Raw genomic sequence first — 21488 nt, 5'->3', positions numbered from 1 at the left:
GGCTTCCTATTGCACAATTTGTAAAGCATCAGACGGCCTGACAGGGCTGTCAGTGTGCATGTGTGTGTCTGTGTGTGTGTCACGTCATTGGGCTTTCTGGCAGATGTAATCACTTACTGTGTGACAGCTACATGATGAAGTATGTAAGAATTAAAGACTGGAAACTTTGGGACAGAACAACTGCTTCGGACAGTCATGGAGAGTGGGTTGTAAGAGAAAATCCCCTCAATATGTTCCCCAAACCATTACCACTTGGTTAAGAAGAATAGTAGTCTTTGCCTTTAGCCTTTCCAACAACACGTCTCTTATTTGAACATGTTGTGTAATAGATGACACTGCATGTTCACTGGAGGATTACCTTTACTCTCATTTATAAAGTTCTCCTCAATTAAGATTTGGCTGAGGCTTTTTCTGTGCAGTAATTTCTTATACATCATTTTTGGCAAATACACACTAAATAAACCATCACAACAAAATGTACAGTATCAGTTCAAATGAGTTTATACATTGTCCCTATGGTATGTTCAAATGCTCAATGTCTGTTTGAAACAAATGTCTTTAAATTGGCCAAATGTGAGGAGGTAATTACTATTTTTCTTTTATGTCATTGTTAAAGTAAAATAAATAAACATTTTCTTATTCAAACCTAGTGAAAGTAAGAATATATGGAGCAAATATTGTCTGGTGGAAGACATGAGCACTTGTATTATTAAGGCCAACAGCACCCTCTGGATGCCATAACAAACACTTAAAGGATTATACCGGCTGCAATAATCAGCTTTACATCTCGGGTAGATATGACTCAAACCATGTATCATCTTGACTTTAACAATAACTTTGCCTCTATTTACAAGAACCTGGATCTTTAGTTGAGGGTTTTAAGTCATGTAGCTCCCCATTTTTGATTTGGGTTCTTTTAAATTAAATGCAAGACTCTTTGCTCCTCGCACTACATCAAATGTTTTGTTCAACAGGATTAATTTAGTTACAACAAGCACCAATTCAATAAAGACCATACAGTTCAGTGGCATAACTCATTTATTATTGAATAAAAATTGGACATGAACACGTGCAGACTAAAAACCAGTGTAACAAATTCACAACCCTAAAATTTTTTAGATCAAGTCTGCTTCCCCTGCTGTAAAAAAACAAAAAACAAAAGGAAAAACAAAGACTATATAACCAGTTTGCTTATTTGAAACTGTACAAAACACAGCTTTAGCAACATACATCTGTCCAAAAACAAGAAATAAGGAAACAAAAACCACTCACCTGCCAGTCCCTTAATGTGCAAACATATTGATCTTTCCTGAATGACTGTTTTTATTTTACATTTATTCATTCATTCAATCCTTCCACTGAGCAGCTCGCTTTTATAAATCAAAGCGTTCACATTTTGTCAGCGGATATCGACCCATCTTTACACTGTAAATAAGTTTCTTTTCCCAAAGTCTATAACTTTACATGTAAAACCAAGAACATAAGGGCAGGCTAGAGGGATGGTAGTAGGGTGTGTGGGTATCGTGGGGGAAAGAAAGAAAAACCTATATGTGGAGGATACGACAACAACAGGTCTAGGACTGATGTCACTGCATTGGTGCCGTCCCTCATCCACTAGTCATGTCTGACCAGGTGGGTGACAAAAGGCAAGTAAACCTACAAACAGCCCACTTCAAGTTGATAGTTACTGCTGCAGCCTGGGTTCCTCAGATGCACACCTTTCTACAATAACACAAGATCAACCACCTCTGCTAAATATCAGCTGCAGGTGTGCTGTTGTGTAGGTGAGAATCAAAGCAACGAATGTTCTATCACCAAGACATTTGTGCATGCAGAAGCTGTGTGTAGGATTCAGGAAACGTCAACAGTGTTTCCATAAATACCTCCAATGTCAAGGCTTTATTATAGTTTTTCATTGGGACAAAAATGTCATAAAAACAAAACTAAATGCTTTGTCATTTGGCTTAGGCCAACAAATCAAAAGTTTAAGAGAATCAACATTCCTGTAAATTACATAGTTTAAATGGTCAGTTTCAGGATGCATGTGAGAAACCCAAGTATGACGGTATCAGGCTGGTTATATACACAAAATGAAATCAAACTTGGCATATTCTCTCAATCATGGCAGAAGTGCAGCATTTGGCTTTGACAGCTGCACATCGCTGAATATGTTGACATTTTTGCAAGTTCTTGATCACCAACCCCGAGACATGTTAGCAATGTCACCTGACAGGCAGCAAATATTTGGTTTACTTCCAATATTAGTTGCAGCGCAACTATTTAACCTTTTGAAGAACTTGCCAGATGTGTCTGCTAACATGACTTGAGCAAACTGTACTCAACAGCATTCAGAGAAAATGCTGGATTTGATTTTGTTTCAAGTATACTGAAAATACTTCAGTGACTATCAGTCCTAGAACTAGTCTGTTGGTGTATGTGTGCGTTTGTCTCAGCGCCGGTGACGGCTATGTCCTGAGTGCCCACTACTGCTGTGGTGTTTGCTCTTGTGGCTACGCTCCCTCTCTCTGTCCCTGTCGTAGGACCGAGATCTCTCCCTCTCCCTCCTGTCTCCGCGATGACCAGCTCCTCGCTCATGTTTGTGTTTCTTTGAAGAGACGTCAAAGGAGCTGCGGTCTCTGTCTCTCTCCCGTTCCCTCTCTCTGTCCCGGTCTACTTTGACCGGAGTGCGGGACCGTGACCGAGAACGCGAGCGCTTCCTCTTGTGACCAGATCCTCCTCCTCCTCCACTGTTGCTGTGGCGTCCGCTGGACTTGGACTCGCTGTTGCTATGGTGGCTGGTCTTGGACTTGAGGTGGGGGAGGAGGGGTGAGGGCGGATGTCGCCGAGGCGATGGACTGCGACTGTGAGAGCGAGAACGTGAGCGAGAACTGTAGGTCCCTGAGCAACTGCGTCTGCTGTTGTAACTGTAGAAGGAAGAGAAAAGAGGAAGATCAGGAATACATCCAGCTAGCTCAACAAAATGGCCTGTTTACACATCCCTAATACATCTGAAGTTAAGAGTTATACTATTACACAAGGTAATACAATGTCTTTACATATTGTAAGTGATCTTACTGTCTGCGAGGGGAGCGGGATCTAGACCGGGAACGTGTTCTTGAACGAGATCGACTTCCGCTCCTGCTGTTCCTCCCGATCTTCACCTCTTTCCTTAACCTGAAACACCCCCAAAAGATTAGGCTTATGAAATTAAAAAAAAAAAAAGTTACACACATGCCAACACTGTTAGGTAACTGGCAGTAAGAGCCAGCTCTTACTCTGAAAGACAATAATTTGAAGATTAACAAGGCTTAAGAAAAGTATTAAGGAAAATGAGGATGACTCATCACTGAAATATCTTCATAGTAAAATACTGTATGCGTGTTTCTTACCCATTGTGTGGACTCTTGTTGACCTGAGTCCGGTTGTCTGGCTCCTTCTTAACTGGTTTGAGGGTCTGGGGGTTCGGGGACTTCTCTTCCACCTTGACCACATTTGGGGAGGAGGGCTTGGAAGCAGGAGAGAAGCCACCCAGTGTGGACAGTGCAGGGGTACCATCAGGGTTCAGGCCTTTGGCCTTCAACTTTGCCTCTGCCAAGAACACCTTCCTCCGCTCCACCTCCTTCTCCAGCTGGTCATAGTTAGGCTGGGGAAGAAATCACACTGTCACTGACTTTACACATAGACAACACTGAGTAACTGGCGACTGAGCAGGCAGGGTTATCACACTGCCGCTAATAGGTCTGTTGTGACAGGCAGTCTACGCCAGTGTAGTTTACAGCTCAATAGACGGATGTAATATGGCACATTTCCACTGGGTTAAGAAAAAACAATGTCTAAAATGATTGCAAATCACATGATGGTCCAAGGTCATACCAATACTATGCTACACTAAAAACTACCTTCTTCCTGGTGTAAAGTCTAAGGGTGGTGATGCAGATCTCCTTAATCTCATCTTCAGTGGCTCCAAACAGCAGGAACCAATGAGGTCTGGATGGCAGAGGTATCTGAGAAAAACATGCACATATGATTACGATTATTATTTGATGTGATGCCATTTGGTGTAAGAACAAGACCAACAAAATAAGCATTGAAGCACAAGCATGGCAAGGTGAAGAAAGTGTTTCAGGTAACATTTCCTCCTACCTGCAGAGCTCGGGCAGCAAGGAATATGCACGCACAGGCGATAGTCTCAGCTTGGAACCTCACAAACACATTTGTCCTCAGGCTATCATTCATGTAGTTCCTACGAAGGCAAAAAGAACACAGAAACAAAAACATAGCATCTTCTCTACACAAAGCCACCTTTCACCCATACACGCATCTTTTAAATCACGTCACAGCTTTAACCATAAGTTATTTCTGCAGGCCAATATTTCCACAGCATTTACTGTGTATAGTGCTAACTCCTGATCAGTTTTATGTCTCTCTATTTTCTGACAGACTTATATTTGTCATTCCTGATTAAACCCTAGCTAATTCTTACAACTATAATCTTCACCACTGAGGAATTTGTGGTCGGTGACTTCTGAACAAGCATTAACACTTTAACTGGTAACTGGAGAATAGGTTACCATTTATGGATTTAACCATTAGAGGTACTGACAGCATTTTAAATTTATCATAAAGCCTGATAGCTATAAAGAAACAGCTACGCATTTTTAAGTTACACAGTGCCAAAGTGAGATATGCATTTTCATCTGTCAAGTTTAACTTTGTCCATTTCTCTCTGGGGCATCCATGGGAGTGCTGTATGTCACAGATAAAGCATGAAGACACAAATGGGAAATAATCTACTGAAGACCTGCCAAGACCCTCTTACCACACTATGACCCAAGAGTAACTAGGTTAAGAAAAATGATGATTGAGACAATGACACATGCCTTGTACGGGAGTGGGTGGGACGGGACATGCAGGCATATGGATGCAACACACATTCATCGCAGTTGCCACTTTCAGATTGTTAGATCTGAGGGAACAGGGAGGCACAGCATGTATGGTGGCATGCACGACACCTAGATTTTGGAAGTCAATGGCATGTTGATGTAATCAAATGATGCAACACTAGTCTAATATTCAGACAACCTAAAGTTTGTATGTTTAGTGTCTGAATTATAAGAATTGTGACCTTCGTATTGAAGGTAACTGCAAAACACCAACCACTTTCCACTTAAAATAAATGTTTTCCAACCATGAGTTGAAACTGACCCCTATAAGACCACTGATTCTATTTGTCTGCAACCCCTTTCCACAATGTGACATTGTACGACTTATCTAAAAAGACATTAGGTGGCAATCTATGCCTCACTACTTACACCAAGTGAAATCTCTGTGCTACAAAACAGATTATGTGTCAGTGGGTTCTCTAGGGCAATGGGTAAATTAGATTAGCCATACAGAGAGCATTAGGAAAGACAACATGGCCAGGATGGGAATCAGGCAAGTATAGGGTGGTGTGAGCATCTATGTACTTAACATAGAAGTCATAGAGACAATAAACGTGTGATAACAGAAACATGATGGTAAACCCCCGATAAACTAACTCGACACTGATCCCACTTATTATCAAGAGGAACTACAACCAGACAAAAATACTAAAACTAATCATAAAGCAGTAAAATGTCCTTTCTACAGTGGTGACACTTCTCCATATGCATACACTGTGTCAATTTCCACCCATTCAAATTATATGTACTGCGCCACTGGATGTTTGCCGCAAGTAATTGTTGAAAACCTGCCACATAGGGATTACTTCCAGTCTAACCTGCCTTCAACAAATGACCTGACCTGCACTTTGGCAGGCCAGTGTGAAACTGCTATGCCGACACTATTATAGATAACACATGGCCGTTGGATTCTGACTGCTGCGTGGGCGAGACAGGTCCTTGGAGGCAAAACCTGAGAACTGGATCAGCCTGTAAGACAGACACATGTCTGGACACCACGTCAGTTGGGGACAGGACACAGTATTCTACTGTAAATATTTATAAAAAAATAAAAAAAAAAAAAAAAATCTTTTATATATATATATATTTAAAAAAAAAAAAAAGGCAGGTAAACTGGTCAAAAAGTTATTCTGTTCTGGCTAAGTTTACTTCATTGCTAGATGCAAGTAAACTAGAAAAAAAGTCAGAATATAAATGTATCTGTAACTACTTGGCTAAAGTAGGTATTACAGTTGAGACCTTTGTAGCAAGACCAAAAAATACAAATCCTTTTGGACACCCAAGAGAAAACAAGACGATGCTGGCTGTTGGGAAAGGCCCGCCCGCCCCCTTCAGTGAATCTTGGCATTGGGATTGGCTGTCTGGAGAGGGGCAGCCAGCCAATGGGGGGAGCTTCCTGAGGTCATGTGGTTGGAGGAGGCAGAGTTCAGAGGTTCTTTATGTGACTTACCAGCATGGACTACCCTTTAATCAAAGAGTAGAGAGAAAGGACAAAGTTAAACCAAGTTCCCTGGGCACTGCAAATCAAACAGACTTTACAGCAAAGCCATGTAAGGGCAGACAAGAGAGTGAGACACGTAACAGGTGTAGGCAATAAAACAAATTGCTCCATCAGAAAAAAAAAGAGGTGGAAAGGTTAAAATGGAGTGAGGGAATGTTGCAGTCAGACCTGGGCAAAATGGTTGTTGAATGCTTTTCAAATTTGTGCTTAAACATGACGGGCACTTAAATGTCACTTATCTGATAGGTGTTTCCACATATCGGTGTCCCAAGATCCTAGCAGATAAATCAAGTGCTCTTCAATCAACCATTTGAAACTCGTTCAACTTAATTTTTAGCCCAGGTCTGGTGGCACTTCTTGCAGACATGACAGGTTGCTGCTGTGGGGGATGGTCAATGGAGAACTAGGATGGCACTTACCAGGCTGTCTGGACCAGTGTCTGGTTCTTCTCACATTCCAGGACTTGAAGGTACATGACGATAATCTGGAATAATAAAATGATTGTGTGTTACAAACACAGAAACAGCATCAGGCGTGTCATTGTTCAAGCCCAAGTCTGTTCTGAGAAGTGAGAATAGCCTGTCAAAGCTGCTTCCTGTGTGGTTGCGTCTGCATGGAGCTGAAATAGCTAAGCTACTCTACACAATTGAAATAGTTATGTGTGTGGCTTTAACTCACCTTGTGTGGATGCTTGACATGCACACAGAAGCCCAGCTCCTTCAGGACCCGACGTTCCGCTTTGATGACTTGGTTTTTGGTATTTATGTAGTTCTGATCAAGTATCAATGAGCTGGGAGTCCTAGTTTATAAAGGAATCAAAATAAAATAATGTTTCCCCCTTTCGAAATAAAATAAAAGAAAGTGCCCTTTTGATTTCTTGTACTCTTTTCTTTTTTCCCGTTTCAACCAACTAAAAGCAACAGGTTTAACTGTTTGCATGCTTGACAGTTTGCTGGGGTTTGTGGACTCCTGTGGTTCCAGTGAAAGCTTATGGGATCTACAGACAGCCCTCGACCTCAGTCACCCCATGCCACAGCTTTAACAGAAATATCAACTCAGATCACCGCCCACATCACTACCTCAACGCGCAGAAATATTTACACAGTCTTTAAACTTAAACTGGAAACTCAAATAAAAATGAAAAACTACTATAATGATCTGAAACAAACAATTCTCACCTATTCTCATGTAATGTATACATCAGTATGATATAATACTCTGTCAAGTAACCAAAACCACTGATTACTTGTCTTTTGTTAATAGTACAGCAGGATATCCAGACTCAAGAAGAAAACATCAGAAAAATAGTTCTCTTTGTCAAGTGCCTACATTTCACCACCACTGACCAGCCTACAAAACACCTGCTGATTAAACAAAGCAGAATGTTTAAAATGCTACTGATGCAGACAAACAGATCTACTGGCATTTTTATGGCAATCTTCCCAAAAAAAAAACCAAACAAAAAAAACAAACAAACCCTCATCTTTCTAAAATCTAAAACTTGGATGACATGTATTCTATAAATCTGTTAACAGGCTATGGTGTCAGTCTTCCTATTATGAACTATCAGCCTCCTACATTATGTACTAATTACGATACAGTTTACATCCCAAGACCAGAATAAACAGAACTTGAAAAAACCCGACAGACATCCTTCTAACACTTGTGAGTAGTAATTTAGCATTTAATCTTTTCAGAACAGCTAACAAATTTAAGATCCAAATCTAGTATTTTGGTGTCTCAAATAACAGAAATTTAAATGTGAATACTGTCATGCTACAAACCACATGCATGGAAAAAACATCCAGGATCAGCATAATGTCCATTACAAAACATGACACTTTACAGTCCAATTCCACAAATTAAAAAATAAATAAATAAATAAATAAAAGGCTTGCTACAAGTGCATCACAATTACTGGTACACTTACTGTAATGCTGATTCAAATTAACTACATATAATGCCAAACTATTAAAGCTACAGCACATGCACTGACCCTAAACGAAAACATAATCCGCAAAGACTACACGTACCCAATTAATTACTCTAACTTCAACGAACAAGGTGATATTTCTATAAAAGCCATGGGTAACAGTTGGTGAATGGGGTTTTGCTCTTGAAGCACAAAAAAAATGCATGAGGAGCAGTCAGAGAAGAAAACTACATTACCCAATGGTCCGCAGATTGACGGACAGATACCCAAAGCTTAAGATTGAACCACAGGAGTCCTCAAGGGGCCCCGGGGGCCAAGGACCTTCGGCCAACCTGTCATCCCCGATACCAGTGCCCCACGGTGGCTCAGACCACGGGCGTCTCCCACAGGAGGGGGTGGGGTGGCCCTGGGGGAGGAGAGAGACCCCCTTGCATCATGGTTGTCATGCCGACTGCTTCATCTTACGTACCATTCCACATCACCCAGGCTTTGGTAAATGTAGCTGGTCGCTGTTAGTTGGTTGCAAGGGAAAAAAGAAGCCAAGTTAATAACAAGGCCTAAAGTAGTGACATGTACAGATTTCTATGAAGACAAAGGCACACACAAATAAAGTAGTTGTGCCTCGTCTTACAATGCCTACAATGCACTCCAATTTTAAAGTGAGTTTGTTGAGATATCAATTTCAGTGTAATGTCAAACTCAGATGTTATATGTAGACAATTACACTTGTGAAACTACCAGTGAAGCGGAAACTGAAAAGTTTTAAAATGGTTTAGAGTACATGGATAAACAGAAGAGCACTTTCACAGCAAAAACAGGTCATCATATTTGATCAAATCAAAAACAAATACAATGTAACAAGAACATTTATTATTATTTCAAAATAATCAAAAGACAACGCTGGATTCAATGTCTGTGCTTACTTTTTGCCTCTGATCTGTCTCAGATGGTGGAAAACATTGATGACATCTCGTATTCGTCGTGGCGCTTCTTCAATCTTGGAGGCTAAGTTGATACAAGCCATAGCAACAATCTGCAAAGACAATTGAAGCAAAAAAGTTCAATAACTGTGTGCTATAACTAGTGTCCACATGTGATCACCACAAGGGTTAGGCAAGGTGACAACATAAACAATATAAATGTCAACAGTCAAGGCATCTTTCCATCTTTTGCCTGTTTACACAGTGTCGGCTCTCACATCAATAACCCATCTCTAGGAGAATTAGGCCACTGTGGGAGAAGCTGTAAATCTGTGCGCAGATCAGCTTTATAACAATGTTGAATGTATATGTGATTTCTGCATCATTGTGTTGGTATATCACAATACAATTGTTCATGTACTGTGAAGAGGATTTTAACCATATTGGGCCACTTTGAGACCAGTACTTGATGTTTCTCAGACAGGCCAATCAAGCCTATATAGTAATACTGACTTCCTTACCAATATTAATTTTAGTTGAGTTTGTAAATAAAATATTACTGATACGTTTGTCAGACGTATCAAGTCACAGTGACCAGCCAGCCAACTACCATTTGAATCTGGAAAAGGTTTTAGGAATGACTAACTTAGATGTGCTTTGTTTTAAATACTTGTGTACAATTTAAGATCTTCCACAAATAATAATGTTTTGATTTAGCGTTGTTTCTGTACTTTGAGATTTGCTTCGTATTTATCTTCAGTATGCCCCCCCCCCCCGTGTCTTAAAACAGTTCAAAAACTCTGGTACAACGTATCGACAACATGGCTGCCACAGACGTAACCATAACGTTATGCTATGCTAACTTACAGAGTTACCATCGGCTTTACAATGATCCACAAACGTGATCGGACTTACCTCAAAACTGTGCTTGACGAAGGACTTGGAGTAGAAAAAACGATGAAAGAGCACCTGCCCCGTTGCCATTGCCACCTGTCGAGAAAAATAGAGAATGACGTTTGTACTTTTGTCTTGCATAAGCTGGCCTAACCTTGCACAATGGACCGCCGCCATTTTAACTTCACCACGCCAACGTCAAGAGCTAACATTAGCAAACTGCTAACAACCCGACTGTTCCGTATTGTGGACTAGAAAAATAACAACTTTTGCTCGTTGTGAATAAAACACACACCAGAATGTATACCATTGCATATTCTAACTATTCAAGAAGGTTTACCTGGGGTAACCGGAGAAGAATGCCCGCCGACTGAATCAATTCACATCCAAGGATGCGAAGGTCGGTCTCCGCGTTCAGGTCGAGGCCGTCGAGCATCGACGGCGTAGGAGAGAGCCTTTCCTCCGGTATGAGCGAGTTGTCGATGGTAAGGTACACTTCCGAGTAAACTTTGTCACCAATGAGGATGCCATCGTTGTTTGTGGATGCATTTGAAGATACAGAGAGAGGACCTGCGGCCATCTTCACCCTAAAAACAGCGGTTACCAGATACAGCTACACCTCGACGGAACGACGGCGGAGCAGGGTGACAAATTACATGACGTCACCATCCTGTTGAGACTCAAACGCTTGTGCACATCCGCGGTGATAAAGTAGTTTCGCAACATTGAATGCTTTAAGAAAAACTGCATGTATTTCTTAAAACAAATTCACAAATTAAACTGGAATGTAACACCTATTAAAACGCTCACTGTTTATCATTTGGTCACTGATTTACCCTTTCTTAATTTTGTTCTTGAATGTCACCTATCTCGGACATAGCCTAAACAGTTAATGACGTATTATACAAATAAATAGTTACTAAACAGATCAATTGCCCTGATATACAATAATGTTTCCATTGTTTTCCTTATTACAAATGGTACATTATCTCATGCTTCCTTCAAGAGCTCCACGCGGGCTCCGTTTTCCAACTTCTAAAGTGTTTTAGATGACAAATTACGACACATAAACCTTAATACGTAAATAGTTGTTGGTCAAAAAAGTTTCATTATTATAGTAAAACACCACAGGTCCTCCAGCCATAAAGAAAACATCAGAAAATTAGGCATGTATGACCAACATGTCTCAGTCAATTTAGTCAACTAATGGTAGCTGTACAGAGGCTCAGTTTTACCACTAATTGTAGCAATACTCCCATACATTTCCGACAGCACCTAAAGGCAGCAGAAGGAAGCGACTTACCACCAACGGTTTCTGTGACGTATTTTACGGGAAAGTCCGGACTTCTCACCGCTATCTCTGGAACATATCCATCCGCCAACAAGTCATAGCGGCAACTTAGATTTTATTAAGAACTCAGTGTTTGTATGGCTAGTTTACACACACAGTGTACAGGAAGTCAGTAATGTCTACTTAGTAATTTTCTATTTAACCGTTTAAATGTACAGCAACACGCGTAGGGAGAGCAGGACAAAATGGTTTAAGACAAATTAGGAACTTTATTTTAGGACTGGCAATGATTGTGTCAAAGAAGGTGCAGCTCCATATACACAGTTAGTAGAGGGAACATTGTGTTCACTTCATCCTCCAGGATTTTATAGCGTGAAGCCTTGCAGTAACTAAAAATGGACAGCAGAGAGAACTAGAGACACACCAGTTGAGGTTGAAATCTGAAAACTGGGAGCTCCAAGTGAAGCAGCGGGCTTCCTGGGGTTAGACATACACTGACCTTGTACTGAATCCGCAGCAACAACCTGATGCTGCAGTACAGTTGACTGCAATGTTTGACTACAGTTTTACTGCCAACAAGTGACTTGTGGGCCAACACTGCTGTAGTGTGTGTGTGTGTGTTGGACTGTATGTGTGTTTCTTTGAATGTTGTATCTACATTCACAAACATTTCTTTGCTGGTTTACTGTCTCTGTTGGTTTGTTGGCAAAGAGAGCAACTGCCCTGCATGGGCAAACCCAAGTTTCACTGCAGGTCATTTGGTATTTGGTAATTTGATTAATTGTTAGGGAATTTCCGCCACTAAAGTTAAAGGTTAAGGTTAAAGTTCACCCCAAAATCAAAAATACATATTTTCCCTCCTACTTGTAGTGCTATATATAGATTAGTTGTGTAGTTTCATGTAGAAACTATCAGTAGAAAGAAAATAGTTCCTACATGAAACTGCTCACAACAAATCTGTGGATGATCTTGAGTAACGATTTCTGGAAAGAGACACTGCTGTTGAGTTTTTCAAATGTATTTTTTTGGCGCTTTGAGCACCACAAGCTGAGTGTCATACAGTCCCATTATATTCAAAAAATGCAGACATCTCTACGGCCGATATCTCCAAAACTCACACCAAAACAATCTAGATGGATAAATAGCGTTACAGGTAAGGGGGAAATATGTATTTTTGATTTGGGGTGAACTGACCCTTTAAATATCAACTGTGGAGGATCCTGTATTATTACCTCATGAGGCCGTGAGTTGTAGAAGCACCCTGGGTTAAAATCTAGTTTTAAGACCTCAATTAATTTAGTTTATATCAGTGTTTTCCAACATTTTGGCTTGAGACCCCTTAAAATGAAGCAGTGTCTACTTGTAACCTCTCGTCACAGCTTGCACACGTCCACCAAAGAGTGATTTCCCCCTCTATATGTCTCAGATTGTTTAATTTGAATACCTGTTAGACGTCAAACTATATAATACTAATATTTCACCAAATGTGTGTAATGAAACAAGGATTTTTCATTTTTTCTATCCTAGGTTATATGTATTCACATGTGTGTGTCTGCGTGTGGCTGAAGCTATTGTAAGCAATAGCTGTAATCATGCAAACATAGCATAAGGGCCTACTTTCATAACTTATTTGAGGCTCTGTATGGTGTGTAAGGGACAGACAGACAGGGACACACACACACAGATTTACCTACCTCAGTTTTACTAATACACCACATGAGGTGGCAGACTGAGGTCTCATTGTCCCTGTCATTAACCAACACCTACAACCAGCACCTCCGGCCCTCACACTTACGCAGTTACCACGACAACAAGAATACTGAGCATTCTTTCTCCGGTTGCCCGGGTGACACTAATTATAGGGTGTGGGAGGGCTCATGGGACGGCAGAATTCCGGAACGACCATAACGACGCAGGAGAGAGGCGTTCAGGGACGCCCAGTGACGAACAAGGGCTTAGTTAAACACACACGCCACTCCCCGGAGTGTGTGTGTGTGTGTGTGTGTTTACGAGCAACTTACAAAGATTCCCCAGGGACACGTGTGCACGCTTGCCCTGCTATGATAATTACTGAATGTTTGTGTGTGTGTGTGTGGGCATTTGTTAAGGGTGATTCAATTTTAATGTTTAAGAGGGATCAAAATGTCATTCATGTCAACGCAATGGGGCTTTATGCTGTGTGCCTGTTACGCACACATCAAGATGTAGAAAGTGTTTCAAGGACTTGTGTCTATTCAGGCCAGATCTCTCTCTCTCTCACACACATGCCCCATGGCTCTTTCTCAAACACACACACAGAAACCAGGAAGGACACCAGGTCAAGGTCTACAAAGCAAGGGCATGAGCAAAGGAAAAAGCCCCAGTAAAAGAGCAGAGGGGAGTAGAAAAGAGAGAGCTGACTGGATCAAAAATAAAGTGAAGGCACAGATAGCTGAGGAGGAGAGGCGGAGAGGGAATTGCTTTTTAGCAACAGGGTCAGAGGGGTTGAATACTAAAAGAAGGCCAAAGAGATTAAAAGAATATTGACAGATTTATGTGTGTGTGCCAGAGATACAGAGAGACGGGTGTTTGTGTTTTGAGGGGAGAGCGATTGAGATAGAAAGCGTGTGCGGTCAGAGCAGACACAGTGAGTGTGACAGGGAGAGTGTGTGTTGTGGGATAGAGAAGAAGAAGGGAGAGTGTGTTAACGCCTCTGACTGGCATAGAAAGAGGTTATCTCTTCATATACACAGCAGGCATGCAGGTCACGGTGGGAGGAAGTTTAACAGGGATAAAAGGAAAGGTCCAACGGTCAGAAGCTGTCAAAAGTCAAGTCAAAATGTCTGCTGGGAAAACGGTCTATAGGGCTCGGTATCAAACCTCAATACCTTTTGGAGTTGACCACCAGTATCTAAAACAGTCAAGTACTAAAAGTTGGCATCAAATATCTGGTGAGGTTCTTGTTTCGTTATAATCACATACAGTGCACATTCTCACAAGCATGTAATGTCTTCCACATATGGACACACACACACACACACTACACAGTGATGATGACAATACAATCGATGTCCTTCAGTGACATTAAGTGATTACAAAAAGTGAGCGATGGAGGTGTGAGGACAGAAACAATCGCTCACTGGAGACACAAACACATACACATGCAATGAGTAAACACGCACAAGGCCACACACAGGAAGGCAACAAGAAGTCAGCTGCAAAGCACAAAAGAAAATGCTACCTTTGCCACACAAAGGGAATATAAAGTTGTTTTTATAAAGCGGCAGCAAAGGATTGTTAATTGTGGAGTAGTTAAGATTTGGTAGGAAATCTTATTAAAAAATATAATGCAACCAAATGTATCTAAATTAATTTGATCATTTTTAGATAACAGTCAACTTCAGGAAAAAACATGAACCAGTTTGTTATGTGTGGTAGGAAATGTTCCATTTAACCCTCTGACAAAAACAGAGGAGGTATAAAATTAGGTTTTAATGGCACAGTATGTTCATTGTTTTGTGTTTCAGAACGTCCTCTCCACATGCCACAAGATTTTTAGCAGATAAACCGTTCGTGTGTGTGTGTTTTGGCAAACAGAGCAAACCATGGCAGGATAAAATCATTATCATCCCATCTTTCTGTGTGAAGGACGTGCACGTGCATTGTCTCGCAGATGGGTTGGAAGAGAGGGACACGGGGAAGGCAAATCAAAAGCTTTCCATGTGTGCCGGTAAGCGGGGAAATTAGTTCCATGCCACACACACTTCACGCATTTCTCCTATCATGCCAATTCTTTCCAAATGCAGAGGAAGAGAGAGAGAGAGAGGAAGGGATGGAAAGACCTTGCACGGAGTGAATGATGTCAATAACACACAACGCCTGAGGGGACAGTGCTGGGCAATGGTTGTGTGTGTGTGTCTCGGGGCGCTTGCCTTACAGTTTCTTTTGTGTTTGCCTGCCTTTTGTTTGTGTCCATGGGTGACAGGGGACACGCTGTCATGCTCCTTCAACCCTGCCCTTGTGACAGGCCATGTATGTGTGTGTGTGCGTGTTTGCATGTTTCTGTGTGTATACTATGTGCGTGCGTGGGTGTTTGTCTGTGAAATCCTGTGCGTGCCAGTGAGACTGCGTGAGTCGGGTTGTGAGAAAACAAGTGCAAGTCTGTTGGAGGGTGTGTGTCCTGGGAGTTCACTGGTGTACGAACAGTAGTTGTGTAGAAAGTGTGTGTTTATGTGTACATATGTATGTGTGTGTGACTTTTAGAGTACGCAATTAGAGGGCTATTTGACGAAAATGCATGTATCATTAAATTTTACGGGAACAATAAAAATACTATTAAAATAAAATGATTAATATTAAAATACTATTAAATTACTATCAAAATAATGACACTAAAATTCTGTTTTATTTTGAAAAGATGCAATAACGGTTTAATACACATACTGTATGGTCCAGATTGCTTTTTACAGTCTCTTCTTCTTCTCTATCACTAAACTGACCTTTTGTTTGACTTCGCTAACTGTGCTGCTTGCTTTCAATCTGGGCAGTGTCCCCTCTCGCCTCTTTCCTCCACCTAACACCCAACCACGATTCCAGGACTCCAAACTCCTCCCTGCTCCTCCTCCATCTGTGGCCCGGCCTCTGTCTTTGTCTGTGCAGGTAGGGGAGGGTCGGAGTGTGTTTGGGGAGGTTGAAGAGCGAGTGAGAGGTACCCGGGCTTGACTATGGAGATGGAAATGCTTGTTCCCTGGGGGACTGTTTCTCTTCATGGGGTTTGGAGGAGACCTGGAGGAGCCTTGATGAGATGCTAGGGATCGCAGCCCAAGGAGCTCCTTTTGAGCTTGAGACAGAGCAGCAGTCAGCTCCCCCCTCTCCTCACACTCCCTTCTTACTGTCTCCTGGAGTAACTCCACCTGTAGGGTGGTAAGAGAGAGAGAGTAGATCAAGAAGTAGTATTACAGCAAGTCATTTAGTATGGAGTCTTTCTTGAAATAAAATTCCCTATATCTTCATCTATTTCCAGTTTAAAGAAATAGTTTGGGGAAATAAGCTTATTCGCTCTCTTACTCGCTTTGAGAGTGAGATGAGAATATCAATATAATCTCATGTCTGTGAGTTAAGTACATAGCTGGAACACGCCTCTAAAATGGACATATATACATTACAAGTTGTATCTAATTTGTTTAACTGGTACATCAACAGCAATGTAAAAACTACAGTTTGTGGTTTTATGGAAGCTGTGTACTGGAACTATTTCTTGGTAAACAAAAGCTGGGTCAAAAACAACAGAAGTCTTGATGTCACAGTGAGATTGCAAGGTTTTCTATCATCGTGCCTGTACAGAGACAAAAAACAAAATCCATGCTCACTGACTGTGTCGGTCGTTGCACAGAATTGCTTGGCGGAAGGATAAGCTGTTGTTCAGCAAGAAATACTGTAGCTCCAATGCGTTTTTACATTTCTGTTTCTGTCAATCCTAACAAAAACAATAGAATTCCAGCACCTGTGGTGTTTGGACCCCATCTAATATCTTAAGACTGACTGAGGCTGAATGATTTAAAATGGATATTCTTTGTGTGTGTGTGAGAGAGAGAGAGAGAGAGAGAGAGAGAGAGAGAGAGAGAGAGAGAGAGAGAGATAATAGAGAGTATGGTTTGAGAGAGAGAGGAAGAAAATGAAAAAGATTGAGGCGAAAGACATGCAAAATCAGAACAAATGAAAAAAGGAAAATGTTTTTACTTTAATATGAAGAGCAACTTGGATGCAGAAGATAAAGGTGGTCATTATGAACAGCTCGCTGACTCTGACAAACTGGCACAATCACAGAGACTTGGTCAACAAGACCCAAACAGGCAAGCTACCCTAACACAGTCACAGTGATCCAGTAAAAATAACACATATAGCACAAGATCATGCACTAAAAAAGCAAACAATACATAGATGTAATAACCATCATTTAGTGTGCAAAACAAACAACTGCACACAAGCTGTTGCACACAGACACAACACAACATGCATGAACTGTTCATACAAATCCAGATTAAAATATAAACACACATACAGTATGTGTGCATTTCTTTCCAGAATCACAAAACAAAATATACTAAAATCATTTGTGCTGGGAGGTCAACATGTGATACATTATATTGTTTACATCTTCAGGTCTACTGAGAAACAGAGCCTCTCTCACTGAGTCAAATCTGATTAAAACAAACTACAGCTCTTGTTATGTGACAGCCAGACAGAACAAGGAAAGCTTCTCACTCAAGTCCCGAGCCAAAGGGCTTGCGCAAGGCCCTTCATAGCTATCTCATGACTTTACATGCATTTCCTACCAATATGGCGCACAACCATAAATACTGCTCACTGGCTCATTTAATTACAAACACGTGCCATTTGAATGGTTTGCATCGTTACGACCATCTGCTGTTTGATAACAGACATGTGTTTTATGCATCCCAAAATGGTCGAGTTTATGCATCCCAAAATGGTCGTGTGGCAAACTTAAATACTACAATCTAACAGACCCTTAATGGAAGATTCAGGCAGATTCTGTATGGACTCCAAATATAATTTAGACCACACAAATCATTAGTCACTGGCTCTCACATTTGACACATATGTTCTTTTAAAACAACAACAAAATGTGGCAATGGGGTAACGTACAGATTGTACAGCAATTTCAATAATAGCTATATTACATTTTAATTGTATCACATTTTGAAACAAGAAAGGCAGACCACTTCACTCGCATCAAGAAAATGAAACTTTAACTTTAATGACACTTTCTAACTTGCTGCACAGCGGCCACTGTGGTCACAAGTGATAATTACAGATTAATGCTAAATGCTAAAACATAGTTACAGTAGCTCAAGAAGACGTTTCACAAAGTCAGTGAACTGACTTAGCAATGCCAGTTATACAGTAATATATCTATCTAAAGTTTGCTAACATTATCCACCATAAGCTACTGCTCATACCAGACCAAGTAAGGCTAGTGTATTTTTATTGCCAATTTGCCAATTGTGGGTTGTGTTATTGTGAATGTGAATGTGTTATTTCTTCTTAAAGTTACACAGTCTTGCTTTAAAAGACATTTTGAAACAATTTGACTAATTTGACCAGGCTAACATTGTGATCCACTTGTGTGTTGAACCACTCTTTCAGAACGGTGTCAAATATCGCATGAAACCCCTTGATTTTGTCGACCTTAATTGCCAGATGAATAAAATGAAACTAAAATGCCAAACTAAAGTAGGCATTATTTGTGAGCCTTTAATATTCTGACTAGCCAGACTGTACATTCAACATTCATCAGTCCACCAGTTTCACCAGTAATCTGGTCCTGGTCTGATATGTGACACTGTGTGAACAGCTCCGTCTTGCCGTCATGCAGGATGATTAAAGGTTAAGGGATGATCCAAAACACATGTTGCCTTAATGGGATTTGTGTGTGTGTTTCTGAAGGTAAAATACTGTATGTATCTCTCTACTGCCAGGTGCTAAAACACTGTATGCACATGTGTTGAAAGAACACTCTTGATCTATCTCCCACGTCTGTCTGTCTGTCACTGTGTACATATAGCTCTACCGTAGGGATCTCTGGGCGTGTATGTCCAAATCTGTTCAGTGAGGGAAATCCCCAATGACGAAGGACATATAGTAAATGTGTGTTTACTCTCTTCTTATACTCCTATTTTGTGTGCGGTTTTCTTTATATGTGTCTGTAATTGTCAACATATGTGTATGTGTTAAAACGTGCCTATATGCCACTATATCCATGTTCCACGTGTCATGCCTTATGCCATTGTATGCAATTATTGTGAGAGTGTCTGGCCACTTCCTTTCTTTGTGTGTATGCAAGACTTAGAGTGTGAGTCTCCTTCCTGCCTTATATGCAGGCATGTGTTAGATCCTGTGTGTGTGTGTGTGATGTTGTGCATGCCAGTCTAGCTGTAGAGACAGACAGCCATCATTAGGGGCTCCTAGTGAGAACAGGATTACAGGGCTAGTAGATGGAAGTCACACGCAGACCCACAGAGCCCCTGCTTTTAATCTAACACTGTAAACCACATTCCACCGGCACCACACACACACGCACACACACACACACACACACACACACACACACACACACACACACACACACACACACAAACTATATATACACATGCAAAAAACACCTTGCATGTGTTGTGTGACCTCAGTGTTGTTAATGGGAGGTTAAAGGTCAGGTGTCTTTTCCTCCAGACACAGTGACCTCCTCTTGTCCTGGTCCATCTGCAACAAAGCCAGAGAGGGAGGGGACGGGGAAGGAGACAAGAAGAGACGGGGAGGAGGGAGAAAGAGAGACAGAGAAACAAAATAAAGAAAGAAAGACAGAGAGAGAGAAAGAGTTTTGGTGGGACAGAGAGAAAAACAAAGCAGAGCATTGCAGGAGGAGAGAGATTCAGACTGAATGGGGCACTACCAGAGTGCGTTTGGGTGTGTGTTCTTGTGTGTGCAAATATGTCCTTTAAACACTTGGTAGCATAGTAGTAATTTTTCTTTTGACCAGATTTTTGTTGTTCAGTCCTAAAATGACTCTTTCATCCCTCATTTTGTTGTCTTGAAAACTGACTGGGGGAACGGCCACTCATATGCTCCAAAACTTAATGATGAAAATGCCTATTTGACATTGCAACAGTGTCTTGAGCGATATCACAAGGTCATGATCAAAACCTGATTATCTCTAGCCAAGACACACACATACAAACATCCATAGATCAATAAAACTTTTATAAAGATAAAAGATAGATGATAGAAGCTTGGGTTTGAATTAGATAAGAATTGAGAGAGATCATTAGAGGCAGAACTGAAGAACAGAGTCAAAAGGTTAGGAATAAAGAAAGAAAGAGAAAAAACAAAGGTCATCTAAAGGGATTATACTGATTGATCTGCTATAAAACTACAGACACAGCACAGTAAAAAAAGGCCCCTTTAAATTAGATTAGAGAGAACAGAAAGAAAAGGGTGGTGGAGGGAAGGAGCTGCTGTGCTGAAGGTCCATGAATAACATAAAAGAGCATGTCAGCTGTGAAATTGGCATCAGGGCACCTTGAACTGGCTGAACCTATCTGGACAGACAATCTGAGAGGGAGGCGGTTAAAGAGACAGTGCGTGAACAAAAAGAGAGGGCTGTTGGACTGCAGCAGTACAAAGATCCGCTGTGCGCAGTCTGAATCTTCTGTGGTGGCGCACAATGGACAGTATAGTCACATTTGTTAAGGACAAAATGCAAACTCATTTATTCAGTGGGATCTTTGCACCCTCATTTATAATTCCACTGGTATTGTTTACATGAAATGAATATGATGTTGTGCTGACATTTTTAAACGTATTAAACGTTTAGGATTTTAAGGTTTGTTCACACGTGTAATGTTTGTACACAACACAAACCAGTCTTATTTTTTTATTTAAGTTTTTACTATTTTAAAGCTGCTCTAATTGATATTTTTATATTAACAACGGATTAAATGACTAAGTGTAATGTGAGTGGGGTCACTTGTAGTGGCAATCCCGCAGAGAGTTGCACAGAGCATTCTAGGATCTTTGAGCTCAGTTGGTTTTGGTTTTATGACTTTACTGTTTAGGTTCACTCTCATGAGCGCTGTTTTCAGCAAAAAGAGTGATAAACCAGCTGTACACTACCTGCCCAGCACCGAACAGCAGACAAAGTTAGCAACTAGCTGATCAATATAGTGGAGCATTTAGCAGCTAAAGATCCATAAATTTCCCTCAGGAGTTGGTGGAGACCAATAACAGAGCTAACAGGAGCGTGAATATTGGACTTTCATTCATCAGGAGGACACAAACACAACTCAGAATTAATGCTGATGTTGCTCCGTGTTTGCATATGTGAAATGTGAATAGGCAACTGTTTGCCAGCACATTTGCCATATTAACTGTATAAGGTAATACTGTGTTTACAGCTTGCTGTGGCAAAAAATTACTGGTAACACTGCTGTAAATAAAATGTTACAGTTGA

General features: G+C 40.9%; 2 protein-coding genes across 7 annotated transcripts in view; both read right to left on the bottom strand.

Moving 5' to 3' along the window:
- Positions 1-1020: 1020 nt before the first annotated feature.
- On the bottom strand, positions 1021-10884 carry ccnl1a (cyclin L1a). 3 transcript variants are annotated; one of them, XM_044201566.1, is made up of 10 exons: positions 10532-10868; positions 10213-10287; positions 9301-9410; positions 7123-7243; positions 6864-6928; positions 4144-4243; positions 3900-4004; positions 3390-3643; positions 3076-3174; positions 1021-2924 (listed from the first exon to the last, which is right to left on the bottom strand). In XM_044201566.1, exons 1-10 carry the CDS (start codon positions 10769-10771, stop codon positions 2450-2452), a joined length of 1644 nt encoding a protein of 547 aa, XP_044057501.1. In that variant the 5' UTR covers positions 10772-10868; the 3' UTR covers positions 1021-2449. The 3 variants fall into 3 exon arrangements, 2 of the variants coding, with proteins under 2 accessions (XP_044057501.1, XP_044057502.1); XR_006378516.1 differs by lacking the exons at positions 1021-2924; positions 3076-3174; positions 3390-3643 and adding an exon at positions 6394-6407 and having other exon boundaries at positions 3970-4004; positions 10532-10883; XM_044201567.1 differs by lacking the exons at positions 1021-2924; positions 3076-3174; positions 3390-3643; positions 3900-4004 and having other exon boundaries at positions 4229-6407; positions 10532-10884.
- Positions 10885-15853: 4969 nt separating this feature from the next.
- lekr1 (leucine, glutamate and lysine rich 1) overlaps positions 15854-21488 on the bottom strand; it is a 76127-nt gene continuing 70492 nt past the window's right edge. For all 4 annotated transcript variants that reach the window (XM_044203176.1, XM_044203175.1, XM_044203177.1 and 1 more), the window contains one exon: positions 15854-16374. In XM_044203176.1, the coding sequence (XP_044059111.1) occupies positions 15925-16374 (450 nt within the window). In that variant the 3' untranslated portion in view covers positions 15854-15924. The remainder of the gene's footprint in view (positions 16375-21488) is intronic.

This window comes from Siniperca chuatsi, linkage group LG7, assembly GCF_020085105.1.
Source record: "Siniperca chuatsi isolate FFG_IHB_CAS linkage group LG7, ASM2008510v1, whole genome shotgun sequence".
NCBI lineage: Eukaryota > Metazoa > Chordata > Actinopteri > Centrarchiformes > Sinipercidae > Siniperca > Siniperca chuatsi.
Note: the sequence above shows the minus strand (reverse complement) of the source record. Positions and strands in the feature narration are given on the sequence as shown.